Source organism: Pteropus medius, unplaced genomic scaffold (genome assembly GCF_902729225.1).
Source record: "Pteropus medius unplaced genomic scaffold, Ma_sr-lr_union100, whole genome shotgun sequence".
Lineage (NCBI taxonomy): Eukaryota > Metazoa > Chordata > Mammalia > Chiroptera > Pteropodidae > Pteropus > Pteropus medius.
This window is the reverse complement of record NW_024344377.1, coordinates 1,492,077-1,510,132: the sequence shown is the minus strand read 5'-3', so window position 1 is coordinate 1,510,132 and position 18,056 is coordinate 1,492,077. Positions and strand designations below refer to the sequence as shown.

Below are 18,056 nucleotides of genomic sequence, written 5' to 3'. Positions count from 1 at the left end.
GAACTGTGTGGCGATGTACTCAGAATGGTCATATTTAAGGATATCTTCAGATTTGATATCATTAGAATTATATTGAAATTAATATTCACATCTGTTGATTTCGCCAGTTACAAATGATTAAATACGTACCGTTACATTTAAAATCTTAAGCCATATGAATGTATGACATATTCAAAACTAAATAAATGCAATTAAAAAGCAAAAAAAAAGACTAATAAGTGAGTTGCAGTGAAATTCAGGGAAGCAAAAACTGTCAGACTGCCAGATAAAATAGTCGTTTTGAAAGATGTCGAATTCTGCTTATTAAATATGGCCTTTCATTTTTATATTCTACATTTCATTTTTTATCTTTCTAAAATACGTGAGATAATTTCTACGGCTGATTGAAAATAAACTTAAATAAAACGATAAAGCTGGTAGGCCCCCTTTTAAACACACTTCATTTGCAATTGGACCACTGTATTCCATTTTAGGCTGACCGAATCTTCAGTGTCAAAGCTGCCAAATTTGGCTTTGGTGACAGAACTGGTTTCTTAGTGGAAATGTTGGCCGTCATCGCTCTAAACTCACTCCTAAAAATGCATCGCTTTGGGAGAGAACTTGCACATGTCTGCTGCATGGCTCATGCTTCTGCTCTGTCCGTGTGTGTGTGCGTGTGGTTTGTTTTTCAGAGAGTAAAGTCTCACACTGAGTTACTAACCTGGGCCTTTGTGACCGACTCTGTCTGACCAGCACTCCCCTTTGCAGGAGCATCCCAGCTGCGCAGAACCCAGGCACGCCTTGCGCCCCACCGCCGCCGCCTCGCATTCCACAGCCTCTCGCAGCCACTCTCTGGTCTCAAGCTTTACCGTGGAGAAGCGAGGATTTTACGAATCTCTTGCCAAGGTCAAGCCAGGGAACTTCAAGGTCCAGACTGTCTCTCCAAGAGAACCAGCTTCCAAAGTGACTGAACAAGCTCTGCTAAAACCTCAAAGTAAAAACGGCCCTCAGGAAAAAGATTGCGACCACGTGGACTTGGATGACGCCACCCTTCCGGTCAGCGATGTGTAAGGTGGAAGCACGCAGAGCTCGATCTGCCTCTCACCCCCTCGGTTTCCTTTCATGAGGCTTCTAGCCAAAGATGGTAAAGGGCGAAATGGTTTTCAGTGCGCATATCATACTGCCTCTTAGATGTACTCTATAAGCTGGTAAACCAAGAATCTGGAGTGGCCAAACTACATGTAATCTCTTTTTAAAATAAGGAAAGAAAGAGAAAAACCTAAGTGTCTCATTATCAACTGTCTGAAGTTTCGTGTGTTCTCATTTGGGTGATGAAAATGTGTGCGTGATATTCTTTCCTAGTGATTTTGACAATTTAAATGTTTAACAACTTAAAACATTAAAAATGTTTATTGTTTTGGTCCTTTTTAAAATGCTCCTATGATTTCCTATTAGATGTTGATATTTACACATTCTTTCTGGTTAATATTATTGAATGAAATATTACCAGACTAAGATATCTAAAGTCATGATGTCTGTGGTGCTGTAAAATTTATACGACAATGTGGACTGTTTTGACATGATTTTTGATGCCCTGGGTCTCAAGATGAGTGATAAGTTTTGCATAGAGGATGTTATTGGACTGTCAGTGAGGCTCGTGAGTTGTACTCTGGTGGAGAGAAGGGGAAAATTAGATTTTAAACAGCTGTATCTTGGATGTTCGTTTGAAAAAGCTTGAATAGGACTCGAAGCACTCATTGCTTTATTCACTGAAAATGATTTACGATGAAATTTCTGGGAGATCTGATTTTCTTATCAAAGTTTTGTACATAGTTCTTATTTCTATATTTGGATCAGTGAAAGACCTCAAGTTTATATGTAAAGACATACTACCCTGGGTCATGCTGTTGTGCCCTCTACTTTTTGTCACCAACAACCTTTATGCAAGTGCCTGTGTTTTCCATCTTGTTAACGTGCTCAAAAGTCCTGTGTGATTGGCTTTAAACATCGAAATCAAATTAAGTTTCAGTAGCATAGTTTAATACGTTAAATAAGAAAACATTTTATGTTAGAGATACCAGAGCGCTGGTGTTCTACTACCTGTGCAATATATGTATTTTAAAACACAAATTTGAGTATACATTAATCACAGGGATGTCATAAATATAAGCACCCTTCTAAAAAAATCCTTAGGTCGAGGTGTTGAATAATCGACCAGTTTGAGCAAGTGCCATTTTTGCAGTTCAGTCTTAAACATTTGCTTTAAGAATATAGTCTTGAATTTCACATGCTGCTATTTTATTTTTTTTATTTTTTTTTATTTTACCATTTTACAGTACTGTTTTGTTTTAAATTCACACATGTCATGTTTCTCCTTTTCATTTTCTAAGACGACTTCTTGTCTGGAGAGAGATTTCCTGCTGTAGAGGTGGAATCAGAGGTGACTGTCTTTTATACTAGAATTATAGCATCCGTTTCAAAACTCAACTGCATAATGATGCACCACTCAACTTTTTTTATTCATAAGCTAATATTTTTTAAACATTTAGGTTTTTTGTTTTTTGCAGCTACATTTGAAAATGACGAGTGAAAAAGTTTTAAGTGATTGTCACTTTTTATCCATTGTAATGGCTCTGTCGAAAGTTCTTTTTTCATGGCACACTTACTAAGAGATCGTGTGTAGACAGTTTGTGATATTCAGGAGCCAAATGCTGTTTTCTTTGGTACAGCTTCCACAATGCATGTTTATTTTAGCATATTTTGGTATTGGTAATTTGATATATTTCATAGAGGCCAAATACTAGCTCTATTTTGGGACTTTTTATGGAACTGCCCTTGTATTCGGTAGCATAGGAAAGTGTTCTTGTGATTGTTGGGGTCTCCTAATATTTATCTCAATACTTTTATAATTCTATGAAAATTATTTAATTATTTTAAAACTTATACTTTTCTTGTAAATATGTCACATCCGAATTGTCCAAAAATTACTTTGAATACCTTAATATTTGCTGCATTTTTTTTCTGTACAGATAACGTCTTTCAGAATGGGAATGTATGTGTGCTTCCCAGTGTTTACTTTTATGTCTATTATCTTTATACATCAAACTGGTTGAACACTGTAATGACTTGAGAATAAACCGTTCAAATTAATTCTAACTTACTTCTCATTTGGTCGGTTCTGCCTCTGTGTGAACAAATAGAACTAGTACAAAATGTGTTAGGTTAATTGACCTGAATTTATATATGTAAGGACAGACTATTTAGTAACATTCGAAAGGCATAGTTCGATACAGGGAAAAACGAATCTTTTGAGGGGAAAAAAAGCTTGCTTATTTTGCTTAAGTAAAACAGTCTCAAAAGCAAAATTAAAGGTGTTGGCTTCAGAGCATCGTCCGAATCATCCGGGCCGTTTGCAGTGCTTGTTTATTGGTTAGACTGGACGTGACGTGAGGAAGGCGGCGTGTAGAAGGTGTTTTCATCCTCAGGTGGGCTGCTGACGTGCGCTCATGAAGAACTCCCCGTCGCGTGTTAGAGGCTTCCTCTTGCAAACCCGCTATTATTAACAAATAGTTTGTGTCTGCTATGTATCCAGCATCTAATAATAATGGAATCGGATAAAGGACTTCTGTCTTGGTAATTTTTATTAACTGGTGCAATGTCATTTTCTTCCTCTGACGAGTATTTTAAATGTTTTATTTTTTTAAAAACGAGAACGTTCTAAAGTTTGTTGCTTTCACAAAAGAAATCCCTCCCTCGGCTTGCCTTTTACTTCTAGTTGCAGAATTTTCCTTCAGTGATGCTCAGACTTTTATCAGTTGGTGAAGCAGGAAGTGTTTGTATAAAAAGCACCATGATATCACAGCTTAATGCCAGATTTGGTGAGAATCTTCTTAGTCTTTAGAAGGGTTTGCCAGTCTACGTAGGACGTAAGGAAAAATATAGAAGAGTTTGTATTTTGTATTTGCAACCTAGCATGTTACACACAGCCCCCAAAATTGTTATTTTTAATGACTTTTTAAAATTGTATATTAAGACATGTATTGCAATTATTGCTGAATTTGGGTTAGCATTTAATTTGGATTGATAAAATCCTAGCGTTCCATTATTATGACATTGAAAGTGAATAGTGCCTTACTATGTACGGTATAATCATGTAGTAATAGCGCCACCTTCTGGTTATGTCTTTGCAAAATTTAAAGCAATTTGGAGTCTTTCACTTTATTTCATTCATCATAGAAAATTAGAGAAGATATTGCCTGGGATTGTTTTGAAATATAAAATTTAAGTCAAACTTTACAAATAACTTCTTTAAACTATTTTTTGGAGATAACTTATAGATTCCTATGTAGTTGTAAGAAAAATAGAGTTCTTATATACCCCTCATTCAGTTCTCAATGATAACATTGAAAAAAACCATAGTAAAATATAACCTGGATATTGACATCGAGTCAAGATACAGAACAATTCCATCACAAGGCCATCACAAGGGCCCCTCATCGTTGCCCTTATAGTAACATCTACCTCTCATTCTCCAGTTTTAGAAACAAACTTAGTCACTTGCCCCAAATCGCATTCGGTTCGTAACCCAGTCTTTTTGTTATCAAAGTTTGGATTCTTAACCATTATGGTATTACTGCCTCAGTAGATGCCTTGAAAAGTCCTCTTTGTTTATGTTGTACTATCTCTACATTTTTAATGAGTTGAATTTTCATTGAATCTCTTGTCAACATTTTCTAGAACCATATTTCAAGTGATAGATTTAAATTTAATATTTGAGAATAGTAGTTAAGTATCCTGTTCATAACCTCCCCGAGAGATTTTTTTTTTAATTCTGACATTTGACATTATATAAATTAATAAGTTTACCCGAATAAGGATTATAAAATATCTTTAGGATGCACAATTCTTGCATTAGAAATAGTTGTGGGGACTGGTTATAGCCACTTGGTGTAGGGCGGGAGTGAGGTGTTTTTCTGTGTAAAGAAGCTTTTGACCTTCTGATGAGGTCTGAGGTCAGATGGATATCGTCAGTGTACAGTAAGCAGCACACAGGAAAGAAGATGACATCCACAAGGAATTGGCCCAAAGAAATATAAAGTGCAATATGTGATCAAATCAAGCATGGAAAACTACACACACATCAAGAGACTGAGAAGGTCCACGAATCACGGAGCGTGTAAGAGAAGCATTGTGCTGGAGGGGCCTTTACAAGGTCCCAGAAGAGAAAAAAGTACTATAAGTAAAAACTATGACATGGCAATAAGTTTGTAAATGTTGATTTGGAATTTGAAAGGTCCAAAGTGGTAATTAAAGATTTAGATTGTTACTCTTAAGGTTCACTGCCTCTTTCTTTCAAACTCTGGGACTTAACACCAGTCAGACTGGTTTTCTTTAGCTGTGTCTGTGTGTGTCTGTGTGTCGGGGGTGGCACACGGATGGGTGGGAAACGCGGGAGACTTCCCATGATTTAGGGAGCAGCACACTAAAGCCCGTTTCTGCCTGGCTTTGGTACCCACATGACGCGAACTTGGTCTCTTCCCCTTATCTACTGATAGTAGAACCTTATCTACTATTATTTCCATATAGGGTCTTCGATTCCAGGTACAGCTGTCCCTTTGTGACTTTCACATACGCCATGCTCCTTGTCTTGGTTCGTGCTGTCACGTCCTCACTCCTTTTTCGAAGGTGGAAGATTTCCCAGTGGGTTAGCTTTGGCAAGTGAGAGGAAGTGTGGCGTTGAGGATGACGGCAAGTCTTTTGGCCTGGACAACTCGAGGGGCAGAGAGGCCATGAACCGAGGAGCCAGATCCTGCAGGTCGGGCAGGGTTCGAGGGGAAAGATTGTGATTGCAGTATCGAATGGGATGGTTTGAGATCACTTACACATCCAAGGAGAAACATGAGGAAGGCAGTTAGACATACACGTTCGAAACTGAGAGAAACCTTTACTAGAGAGAATGTGGGAGTCTTCAACATATTAGAGGCTATTTAAAGCCAGGAGACTGGATTAGAGAGGTGAAGAAAAGCGGACCACGGAGTGAACCACAGTGACAATGAGAGCTCTGGAAGAGGAGCTGGCGACAGAATGGGAAGGTGTAGTTGCTGAGTCCATAGGACGTCAGGAGTGCGGTGTCTTGGAAGCCAAGTGAAGAAAATGAATCGAGGAGGGGGCGGGGGGGGTGATCAGATGCATCACACACTGCTGATGGGTCAAGGAAGGGCAGACTGAGAAAGACCACTGGGTTTGGCACTGTGGAGGTCATTGGTCATCTTAATAGCAGTTTTGGTGGAACGATGTGGGTAATAGAACTATTTTTAAGGAGTTTTGCTGCAATGGGAGCGGAGAAATGAGACAGTTGCTAGTAGCCAAAGCGGAGTCGAGATTTTGTTGTTTCAAAATAGAAGAAGCAGTGGCATCTGGTGATGGGATGACCAAATGGCGAAAGGGCCAACGGCGTAGGAGACGGAGAATTGTTGGAGCCAAGTCCCTGGGCGGGGGGCGGGGCGAGATGCGATGGAGTCTACGGCGCGAGTGTGGGGCTCGGCTTTACGCGAGGGCACGGATGTTTGTCTGCCATGGGAGGGCACAGTGCGTGGCTGCCCCACTGGTTAAGTGGGTACCTGGCGGGGGAGCAAGTCTGCAAGACTGATCGCCTTCATCTCAGCAGATTAGGAAACAGAATCTTCAACTGTGAGTGGGATGGGAAAGGAGGTGTCCGAGGTTTGTTGAGAAGAGTAGAAGGTATAGAAATGTGTAGGAGGGTGGAGGGGAAATGGACTAGAGAAATGTAGGGCAGCCCTGAGGGCTCCTTTGAGCTCTGTGGTCATGAATTAACAGTTTTCAATAACATCACTGTCACATTTGTCACATTCCCGACTTTAGCGAAAAGACCTTTAGTGGCTCCCATTAAGCATGATGCTGACTTTTGGGCTGAGAGAGAAATATTTTATCAGGTTAAAGTATTCAACTTCATATTTTATTGAGCGGTGCTTTTTTTTTTTTAATGAAAAATTGGTAGCTGAATTTTGTCAGATATCTTCAATATCTATGGAAATAATCTTTTTCCCTACTTAGATCAGTTAATTTGGTGAATAATGTTATTCCATTCTCTAATGGATTGCTATTAATAATCCATTTAACTATTTAATTATGATCTTTCTAGAATAAATACCAAATGGTTAGGATGTATTATTTTTTAGATATGTTGCTTGTTCTGTTTGCTCTTATTTGGGATTTTTGCATAAATATAAGTGATATTGGCCTGTGTTTTGTGTGTCGGGGGGTGCGGTTCGGGTCTTTGTAGATTTTATGGTAGTATAGTAGCTTTATAGAACTTGGAAGATTTTTTTTTTTCTTTTAAGCTGTTCTGGAACAGCTTAAAAAGAATTGGAATTATACTCTAAGGAATTGGTAGACTTTCCCCTATAATGCCCCCTGGACCTCTTGAGGGGCGCATCTGACAAGTTCCTCATTTCCTCTATGAAATTTGATGTGCTTAGCTTTTCTATCTTTTCTGGAATCAGTTTTAATAAGTTATATTATTAGAAAACTGTACATTCTAAGTTTTCAAATGTATTTGCATGGAACTGAGCAAAATAGTAAAAATTCACCTTGTCTGCAACTCAGATTATACGAATGAATGTGAAGACCATTTATATGACAAGTTGTGATATCATCTGGTTTTTGCCTGGCACCAACATGGTTCCAAACACAAACATGAACCCCGGAGTTAAAGTGGCAGTATTCAGGTATAGGGAGACTATTTAAATCTTATGAGTCTTTTACAAATTAAAATTCAAGTGTGCGAAGTGTAATTTCTCATTGCCCACGATCCCTGAAGGACACGTCTGGGCTTCTCGTCTGAAAAACACTCTCCTTACGAACCGTGTTTAAACTCCTTAGCTGAGAGTCCAGGCCCTTCCGTTCCTGCTCTCACGCGATGCTGCTTGTACGTCCCACACGCAGGTGCACACGAACCAGTCTTTGTTTCCTGGTGGTCTTACCGCCCCGTCATCCTCGCTCTTCTGCTCAAATGCCACTTTCTGGGTCATCTTTGCCTTTTAATTCCATCTGTCTTTGAGTTCTCACTAAGATGCAGTTTTCTCCTTGAGGCGTTAGAATTGCTTTCTTATCTTCCCCACAACACAAGCCAGGATGACCCCAAAGATGCCGATTCCTTCTCTCATCCCGCGCCAACATTCCATTCAGTTAATTGGAACTAGAATTCAATTTAAGCTTTTGCTTTTAACCTAAATCGCTTTTCTCTCTCGACTGCAGTAAAAGCCAATGACTTCAAAATTTGGAAGAGGTTAGAAAATGGGAACAGGCCAGATCTAGCTCTTTGCTGATTTAGATTTGCCGAAAAGAAGTAAATTAAAACAGGAAGCAAAATTCAAACATCCCAGTAGTCGTGGTCACTGTGAAAGTTTCAGCAGTTGCTCACAGCTGCAGGGGCATCCCTGGCTCCCATGACACTCGTGCATGGTCCATGTTACATTGAATTTCAGGTGGCTCAGTGTCACCCAATGGTTCAGGGTCACCCAGTGACTCCTCTCCACCTGCAGTGAGAAAAATTGAACGAATCCTGAGAGCAGTGACTCAGTTGGTTCCAGGACCAACGCTTCAACATCACAGGAGAACTTGCTAGAAATGCAAATTACGGGCCCCTCCCAGGGCTACTGAATCAGAGTCTCTGAGGACAGGGCCAACGGGTCTGTTTTAATAAGCCCTCCAGGTGACTGATGCCCTTTAAAGTTTGAGGCCCGCTGCCCGAAGGCATCTGTTGCACGTAGTGAACTCCTCTCTCGTGCTTCAGAAGGCCACAGTTGGAGGCGTACCCCTGTACCCCTGTACCCCTGTACCCCTGTTAGCAGAGCTGAGAAAACCCACAGCCACCATCTTCTGGATCCTGTGTTTCCTTCCGACGAGAAATCAGCCTGTGCACCAGCCTGCTGTGACGGAGGAAACTCACATTAGAAGACGTTTTCTCTCTTTTCGCGGTCTATATAGACAGACTTTTATCAGGAACCCAGGAAAGGCGCTCACTGCACACAGACACGGCTTCACCCTGAGCCTCCTGGTAACGGGAAAGGCAAAGCGAATTCCGTAACAACCGTGTTGTTTGGTGGGAAGAAGCACGTCCTCTTTTTTGAGCAAGAGAATCTTCTTGGCAGTAAACGTTCAGAAGCTTTTGTCATGTGAGTTGTGCTGCAAGGGATACAGAATAACGTGGGACCAATGTCCTCAACAACAGTTTTTGTAGAAAATGGAAAATAAGTGGATTTCTATATTCACCCTGGGAACCAAGGACAGACCAGTTAGAGTAACTTGGTGGAAAGGAGTTCTCTGCGTGGAACACCTTTGCCTCCCTCTCTCCATTTTGAAAGCTCCTTCTCGCCTTCTGTGACTGGGCATGCCCTGTCACATCCCCTCGGAAGGCCTCCGTGCTGTCCCCTGCTGGTGCTTTGGTGTCTACGCTCCTAGGGACATAGCCACCATGGCCACCATTGTACTTTATTTTGTTTCCATTTTTCTTTCACAAAACTAGGAATTCCTGAAGACAAGGATGTTTTGTTGTTTAAAAAGAATATGCTTAATGCCTTTTTTTCTGATTTTAAAGGGAACACATTATTGTGGAACATACCTGTAAGCAAAAAAATGAAAATCACTGTCATCTCATCGTCAAGAAATGACCCATTTCAGTGATTAGGCTTCCAAGACTTTTCATACATGTGTATGTAAATAGCTTTGTGTGTGTGTATGTGTGTGTGTAAAAATGCTCTCAGCCTTTGGAAACATCACACCCATGTGCGCACACACAGCTCACACAAAATGATGAAAGTGAACGCCGCCTGACATCCATCGCGTGACTTCTCTTGGGACGTCGCTCTGCCTGTCTACACACGTCCCTAGGAATCTTACGTATTTGGGACCACGTAATACGTGCCGCTTTGTCGCTTTTCCACACAGCAAAACATTATGGATACTTTCACATATCAACAAATATGTATCGACCCCGCTGTTTGTAACGGTTTAAACCTGTTGTCTTTTCTCGTGTACAGCTATGAAAAATTCTCTGCCTGTTTCTTTACTGGATGTTTCGATTGTTTCCATCTTTTCAGCAACAATCCCGCAGGCCACATTCTTGCTGCCGATCGCGGCACATCCCGACACGTGGCTTCGCTGCTCCCAGAGGTATGTGTATTTCACGTGTTGACCTTGCCTAATGATCTTGTAGGGAGGATGTACGCCTGCACCCGCCGGCAGCGCGTGACAGCGCCTACTTCTTCACATCCTGGGGAGCACTTTTAATTTTTGTCAGTCTGGTTAGAAGAAACACTACCTTGTGATTTTTATTTACATTTCTTCGAAAACTATTGGAAGTTTTTTTTTTTAATTGATCATTTCTTTTCTTCTTGTGAGTTGCCTATTTTTGTCCTTATCTATTTTTCTATTGCTGTTCGAATGTTTATTTATTTCTAAGCTTTTGTATATAAATATTAATCTTTGTCCTAAATTTATTTATGTCTCTATTTAAACATTTTCCTTGTTTATCATTTACCTTTTATTGATGGCGCTTTTATTTATGGGTATCTTTTTTCTTTACGGATATTGCCTTTGCTGTCATGTTTAGAAAGTAATTTCACACATACATATGTATATTTATAATATTTCTCAATACATTTATTTTAGTTTTTTACTTCTAAAAGTTAAATACACCTGGAATTAATTTTGGCAAGTCATATAAAAATCTAATATACTACCCTTCCCCCATCAACACAGTTTTCTCTATGATATCGGTATTTAAAAATCAGCCAGTATTCTCTATAATATTGGTTTTAAATATCTGCTTCCTCCCATTGATTTGAAATCCTGCTTATATCAGTGTCTTAGTCGGTTTGGGCTGCTATAACAGAACACCACAGACCGGGGGGCTCGTAAACCCCGGAAATTTGTTCCTCACCATCTGGAGGTTGGGAAGTCCAAGATCGAGATGCAGCGGACCTGGTGTCTGGTGAGGACCCACCTCCAGGCTCACGGACGGCCGTCTCATTCTGTCCTCACAGGGTCCCCTGTGTCAGGGTGAGAGTGGAGCCCTCGTGACCTAGTCACCTCTCGAAGGCCCCACCTCCTAATGCCACCACCTTGGGGGGTGGGTTTCAACACATATTTGAGGGGAACACAAACATTCAGTCTATAGCATTCAGGTAGCAATTGGCCCGTTTCTAAACTTTCTAGAATATTAACATGCATATTTCTCCATTAGTACACAATATTAGTAATTGTAGTTTATAATACATTTTAATATCAGAGAAATGTGTTTCTATTCCATTTGAACCTCTGAGTCTTTATTTTGAAGTTCTAAAAAAATTCCTCCTTTTTAACAACCAGAGTCAAGTTTATGAAATCGTCAAGGTGCTTGTTGCTGTTAAACCTGAGATGAAACTCGGCATCTAGTTGTGTTTGGTGACTGTGGACAGGTGAGTCTCCCAGGTACGGATCTTCCTCGTAGCCGTTTGCATTTCGGGGGAAGCTGATCCGCCAAGAGGAGGTGGTGCGCGCGGAGGGAGAGGAAGACCAGGTGCCTGAGCTGGCTGTGGACAGAGAAGGCTCAGAATAAGTCCTGCAGTTTGGGGAAAGGAACGTCCAGCGGTGCCACTGCTGCAGGGCCGTGGTGGCAGAGTGGGCACAGGGAAGGGTGTTCTCCCCTTGGCGGCGGAAGCCGATGCGGACACAGGCCACGGGGCTAACATCTCTGCTGCACCATTGGTCACTCCCCATCAGTGGGGGCGGCAACTTTTTCCATAAAGGTCCCACACAATGAATGCAGGACAGAGGTATCTGTCACACGACTCCTCTGCCACGGCCCACAGACAACACGAAATGAATGAGCAGGGCTGTGTTCCAAAATAACTTTACTTGTGGATACTGAATTTCACATAATTTGCATGTATCACAGCGTCCAATTCTTTTGATTTTTTTTTTTCAGCCGTTCAGAAACATAAAAACTTTTCTGAGTTTGCAGGTTGTCAAAATACAGGAGATGGACTGGGTTTGGTCTGCGAGCCTCAGTGTACTAGTTCCAGTCTCTAATTCAGAAAGCATCCTGTGACAATCAGTCCGCTCAATGGAATCGGCAATAAAGAGTATTGTATATTTCATTATGGTTTGTAAATCATGTGCTACATATCCCTCAGCAAAATTGATAATTTTTTTTTTTTAATTTGAAAGAACTGGTTGTTAAACATTGACTCAGCCACCACTGCTTCAGGGGTTTTACAGATCGTCAGGGGTCAGAAGAGGGGCTTGCGGCTTCCTTTGTATGCTGGTCTGTCTCTCTGAAACCCCACTGGCACTGGAGGCGGCAGCGACTCCGCCCCCAGGAAGATGGGCCAGCGCTGGGACTTCTGCAAAGCGAGAGCAGAGAATTCCTGCCCTTGGGCGACATGAACCCAGTGCGGGCAACAGAAATTCTCTGAGGTGGGGCCGTGGTCCCACGGTCGTGCAGGAGGGGCCTTGAGATGGTGAAATGTATGTATCCACAGGGCGAAAACTGGCAGATCGCAGTTATATTTTTCCCATCCAGGAATACTATAGTATGGCTCTCCATTCAGCCAAGGGTGTTTAAAAATCCTTCAGTGACTTTATTCATACATCTCCTAGATATTTTTTTGTTAAGTAAATTCCTAGGTAGTTTATCTTCTTCGTTCTATTGGATGGTGTCTTTTGTTCCTGTTTTTTTCTAGCCATTTACTGCGGGTCTGTAGGCAAGCTCATACATAGCTTATATAAATTAATTTTTAAAACTGGCTACTGTACTATTAGTTTTTTTAGTTGAATCTCTTGGGTTTTCAGTAAGGCAATAATCTGATCTGCAACAAATGACCCTCTAACCTCCTTCTCGGCATTTCTTTTTTATTTTTAGTATTTCTTTTTCTTATTGAGTTGGCCTGAACTTCTAGTGCTAAGTATTCAGATAGTAACAAGAATGTCTCTGGTGTTTTATTACGTATGGAGATGGTCATTGACTGGAGATATTCTTTATCATGTTAAAGAAGTTCCTTTATTTTTTTAGTTACCCCCCAAAAAACTCCTCTCAGGAATGAATATTAGATACTTTTTGGGATTTGAGAATTTATTGAGATGATGTGAAAAATTAATACTATATCATTCTTTCATTCTTCCTCTATTCTTTAATATGCCAGACCCCCCCGATTTAGTAGTCACATACCTGTCCCCATAAATGATGCTGATTTGTAAACTTCTTTTGCAAGGGAGAGAAGGGTTGCTATCCTTCGTAAGTTTTAATATCAGAATGTGCTTCTTTGTAAAACACGTTGGGAAGTTTTTCCTTTGTTTCCCCAAGCTCTTTATCCATGTAAAGAGCATGAAATTATCTTTTCATTTAAAGTTTCAAGGAATTCAACCATGAAACCATTTGGCCTCAAGAATTTTTCCAGAGGTGATTTTTATTTGTTTTAGACAAATATATCTTTTTCTCCATAAATACTGGTTTATTTAAGGTTTTTATCTTTTGTCAGTATTCATATTTTATGATTTCTGAGAAGATTTCTGTTCCATCCAAGTTTCTACTGTCTCCCTACAACCTATTCACACATTTAAAATATCAGACTGTCACTCCCCAGTGAAACCCTTTGATAGTTTTCCATTGTTCTTAGAACAATAGCTAGCTACATCCCGTGGCCTCAGAAGGCCCTATGCCATCTACACCTAGTTTAGTCCAACTTCCTCCTGCTTTGGGTTCGGTGTCTATGCCAGAGGAGGCATTGCACCCTCCCGCGTAGAGAGTTACAGGAGGGCCCCAAGGAGAGGAGCTGGCACACGCTGAAAACTGGATTTCGCTCCGATTCTGGCACAGCTCCATTCCAGCTCGAAAGGAGCCTTACTTGTCCTGGTATTCGTGCTGACGCGATGGATCTTGGTTCATGATTGATTCTTGTCCTTAGCCTTAAAGGGAGAACAGGCATTAATAAATGCCACGAAATGTCTTTGGTTGTGCTCATTTTTTTTTTTTCCCTCCCAGCAGAAGAAATACTGTGTTAATTGAATTCAATCAATAGTTTTCAAGGGCTTCCTATGGACAAGAAGTTTTTGCTGGACTCTGGAGTATAAGAAATAAGTGAGGCAGACTAAAGACTATCTGATAGAATAAGTCAAGTTATGGGACAAAACTTGGAGGCTTGTAACCGTCAAGGCTTGTTGCTCAGTTACACTATATGTCCACTGTGAACTGGCTACAGCCCTGCCCTTCATTTTTGGCCTGGGGCCCAAGCAAATCGAGCAGCCTCTATCTGGAAAATGCTGGTCCTGGCAGTGGCAGGGGGAAAATACGCTTGTCAATTATGCAACCGCTCCTGGACCTTAAATGACAACATGTTGTTAAAGCTCACACAATATAGTATAACAATTTTTCCTTTCAATTCGGATGAAGACATACAGAAAATTTTAAGCCCTGCATTTCACATACAACCAACCCTTCCATGTCTCGAGAAATTAAAAGGTACTGTGTTCTTGCGATGTGCCAGGCCCTGTGCCAGGTGATAGGGGGGAGCAGCGAAATGGGCACCTGTCCGCATGACCTGCGAGTAGGTGAGGAGGAGGAGGGGAGCTTTGGGGAGAGGGGGGTCCTCTTCTAAGCTCCCGTGTTAACACTCAGGCTTTGTTTCCTCCAGGTCTGAGTGATGATCATTTTCTTAACCCATCAGGAGCAAACAGCCCTCACAGCCTCATATCCTGCATTTCTTTAAGTATCTCCCTGGCTCATTATTTTGCTTCCTCCTGCATCTCAAAGGGATTCGCAGGAAGTTGGGCCTTTAGTGAAGATTTCCTGAGTTCCCTTTGAATGATCGCCCTGGCTGGGCTTGGTCTTCCTTCAGTCGAGGGCTCGCGTCATTTCCCCTTCCCCTTCTAAGGAGCTGCAGGTCTGAGGGACAGGGAGGCTGGCGCAACTGCAAGAGCTTGGCTTTCGGGCCTGGTTTCTAAAAATGATGATGATTCTTTTTTAAAGAAATAGCAAATAATTTAATGACTAGGTGCCTGGCCCTGGGCTTCATTCAGCACCCAGAAACTGCACCTAAGAAGTGGGAGAGAGACAGTCAGTCTCTACGATGCGAGGTGACAGGGCTTTAACGCAGGATGGAGCAGGCTGTGGCCATAGGCCCAGTGGAAAAGTACCTGGGCCATGATTCATCAGGGATAACGCTCTGCTGGTGCCATGCCATCCAAGACTGCCGACATCTGGAGGTCACATCAAAAAAGGAACCAATTTAAGGGAAGAAAGCAAATGAAAATCAAGATAACAAGCGTCTAATTCAACCAACATGACACCAGTGCTGCTTTCCTGTCCCAGCCTGCTGGGGAGGGCCATGTGGTGGCCCGTCCGCACACAGATTACTGGGTAAATAAGAGCTGGACTTAGATGGAGTTCCCGGTGCCACCGCATTCTGTATCTCTAAGGACATTACCCTGGCTGTAGGATAAACGGATGGTGTACACGCGGATTCACAAAGCATCGCTACATCGCCAAGGCCCATCTGGTGCTCAGCCCCGCCGCTCATCCGAGTCCCTGGGTCTCTGAAAACCGGACACCAGGGATGCTCAGTCACGCCCCCTAGAGGCTGTTTTTTTAAAGCAGCCGTATTGAGACATAATTCAAATACCATACAGTTCACCATGTGAAAGTATATAATTTGATGGTGTTTCGTGTATTCATGGATATACGCAACCACCACCACCATCGATTTTAAAATATTTTCATCACCTCAGAAAGAACCTCTTATCTTTTAGCCATTACTCCTGTCTCCCCTCAGCCTCCCCAGAGCCCTCGGCACCCACCAATCCATTTTATATCTCTGTAGGTTCCCTATCCTGGACATTTCACATGAACGGGATTGTGTAATACATGGTCCTTCGTGACTGGTTTCTTTCACTTGGGTCATGTGTTCAAGTTCATCCGTGTCGTAGCAGGTGTCAGTGCTTCACTCTTTTTCACTGCTGAGTAATATTCCATTGTACGGGTGGACAGTTGGGGCTTTCCACCTTTCGGCTATAATGAATGCTGCTGCTTTGAACGCCCTGGACACGTTTATAGGTGAACGTAAGCCTTTGCTTCTCTCCAGCACATACGTAGGAGTGAAATTACTGGGTCATGTGGTAATCTGAGGAATGGCCAGACTGCTTTTCAAAGCAACTGCACCATTTTTGACTGCCACCAGCGATGTATTGGGGGGGGTCCCCATTTATCCACGTCTTTGCCATCGCCTGTTACCTCCTGACTTTTTGATTGTAGCCATCCTAGGGGCATCTCATTGTGGTTTTGATTTCTTGATGACTAATGATGTTGAGCATCTTTGCATGTACTAATTGACGCCTCTGAGGTTTTAATTCAATTGATGAGGGTATTTATTTTTTCCTTTTAAAAAAGTTTTTCTTTAAATTTTGAAGTCATTTTAGGTTTAGAGAAAAGTTGCAAAGCTAGTACAAAACTCATTTACTCTTAACCCAGATTCCTGAAATGTTAACTGCACTTGCTTAATCTTTCTCGATCTCTGAAACATTTAAGATAAGTTGCAAACATGAAGGCTCTTTACCTGTAAATAGTTGAGTGTGTAATTTCTTTAAAAAACAAAATATCAAAACGAAACAAAACACCACACAAAACAACTTTCTCTTATACAACCATAATAAAATGATCAAAATCAGAAAGTCATCACTGACTGACTCAATACTATAATTTACTGAATTTAATCAAGCTTTCCCAAATTCCTGGGTGGTATCAGCATTTTAAAAAAGCTCCTTCTAAAGGACCCAAGAATCTGTCACCTTTTCCTGCAAAAGAGGACTGTGAACGCAGAGAATACCCTCCCTGAGGTCACCAGCAATTTAGGACCAAGTTTTCAGGGTGCCCCAACCCCTGGAGCACCTTCGTGCAACTGAGGAAAAGACTCTTCTGCAGAGGCTGAACCAGACGGCTTGGCTAGGGAACAGCACCATTGACATGGCACCATGGCCCCTGCACCCTAGCACATGGCACATTCTCCATCCAAGAGTCGCTGTGGCTGAGGAGGAGGAGGAAGGGAAAGGTGGCCTGGAATGGTGAGTCTCTTCTGCGCCCTTCATTTCCGCCCTCGGAGAGGCTGGGCGTGACGCTGGAGCGGGGAGGAGAGGGGGCTGGTTACAGGTAGAGGGCTGGTTACACTGTTTCTTTGTTGCCCCGCATGGTGGCAGCTGCTGGAACCTGAGCTGAACTCTTATTTACCAATCTGTCTTCTCTCCTGCTAGCACCTGCATCTAGACGGCCCCTCCTTCTGCATGCCCATCCCTCAGACCAGCTTCCACCCAGTCCTGGTGGTCTTTCCACACACGTATCCGACCACATCCCTGTCCTGATCAATACCCTGGTAAGCCCAAGTTCCTCCATATTCAGCAAGTGGCAGCAGCGGTGTCTCTGCTCTGCCTTCCTCCCCCACCAGCCCCTATCTCTCACCCACTCCCTAAGACTTACCAGGGGCTCTCTGAAGAAGCCCCTCCGAGGTTGGCTTTCTGCTCCTTGCTCCTCCCCCGCATCCCCCATGGTACCACCCACACTGGGGAGGTGGAGATATGCCCAGAGGCAGAGAAGGACCAGGACAGGAGGAGACACAGATTGACTTAGTGCCTTGTTATCCAAAGTGGGGTTTCCTGACCCGCAGCATCGGCGTCACCTGGAACTGATCAGAAATGCAAATTCTCAGGCCTTACCTGGGACCTCCTGAAGAGGAAACTCGGAGGCTGGAGCTGGGCCATCTGAGCTGCAATCAGGCATCCTGGTGCTGCTTGGCTCATGCTCAGGTTCGATACCTACTGGCCTAGGTGCTCAGGCCACAGGGAGGTCCAGGCTGGACCAGGACGAATTCAGCGTTTCTCTAGTTCAAGTAATTAGAGGTAGATTTCTCTACAGCCGGCGAGTCAAGAATATCAATAGATTTTTTTCAATGTACCAACCCTCTGCCAGACAAAGGAAATGGAAAGATGCACTGGGTGGAGAATACTACTGGGTGAGGAGACCCCAAAGCCTG

General features: G+C 42.4%; 1 protein-coding gene and 1 long non-coding RNA gene across 10 annotated transcripts in view; one reads left to right on the top strand and one right to left on the bottom strand.

The window, feature by feature from the left end:
• Positions 1-5,305, top strand: part of PLEKHA1 (pleckstrin homology domain containing A1) — a 50,126-nt gene extending 44,821 nt beyond the window's left edge. For 6 of the 8 annotated variants that reach the window (XM_039870800.1, XM_039870805.1, XM_039870803.1 and 3 more), the window contains one exon: positions 748-5,305. In XM_039870800.1, coding sequence (XP_039726734.1) covers positions 748-1,050 — 303 coding nt within the window. In that variant the 3' untranslated portion in view covers positions 1,051-5,305. Of the gene's footprint in view, positions 1-732 lie in introns of all 8 variants that reach the window. The other 2 variants (XM_039870804.1, XM_039870801.1) reach the window with 1 other exon arrangement.
• A 5,803-nt stretch (positions 5,306-11,108) lies between these two features.
• The window catches only part of LOC120608851 (uncharacterized), a 9,959-nt gene continuing 3,011 nt past the window's right edge, over positions 11,109-18,056 (bottom strand). Inside the window, exons 3-5 of one of the 2 annotated variants that reach the window (XR_005654537.1) lie at positions 17,740-17,985; positions 15,175-15,237; positions 11,109-13,947 (exon numbers count right to left, since the gene is read on the bottom strand). This is a non-coding gene — a long non-coding RNA (uncharacterized LOC120608851). Of the gene's footprint in view, positions 13,948-15,174; positions 15,238-16,505; positions 17,148-17,739; positions 17,986-18,056 lie in introns of those variants that run through there. The other variant, XR_005654536.1, reaches the window with a different exon arrangement.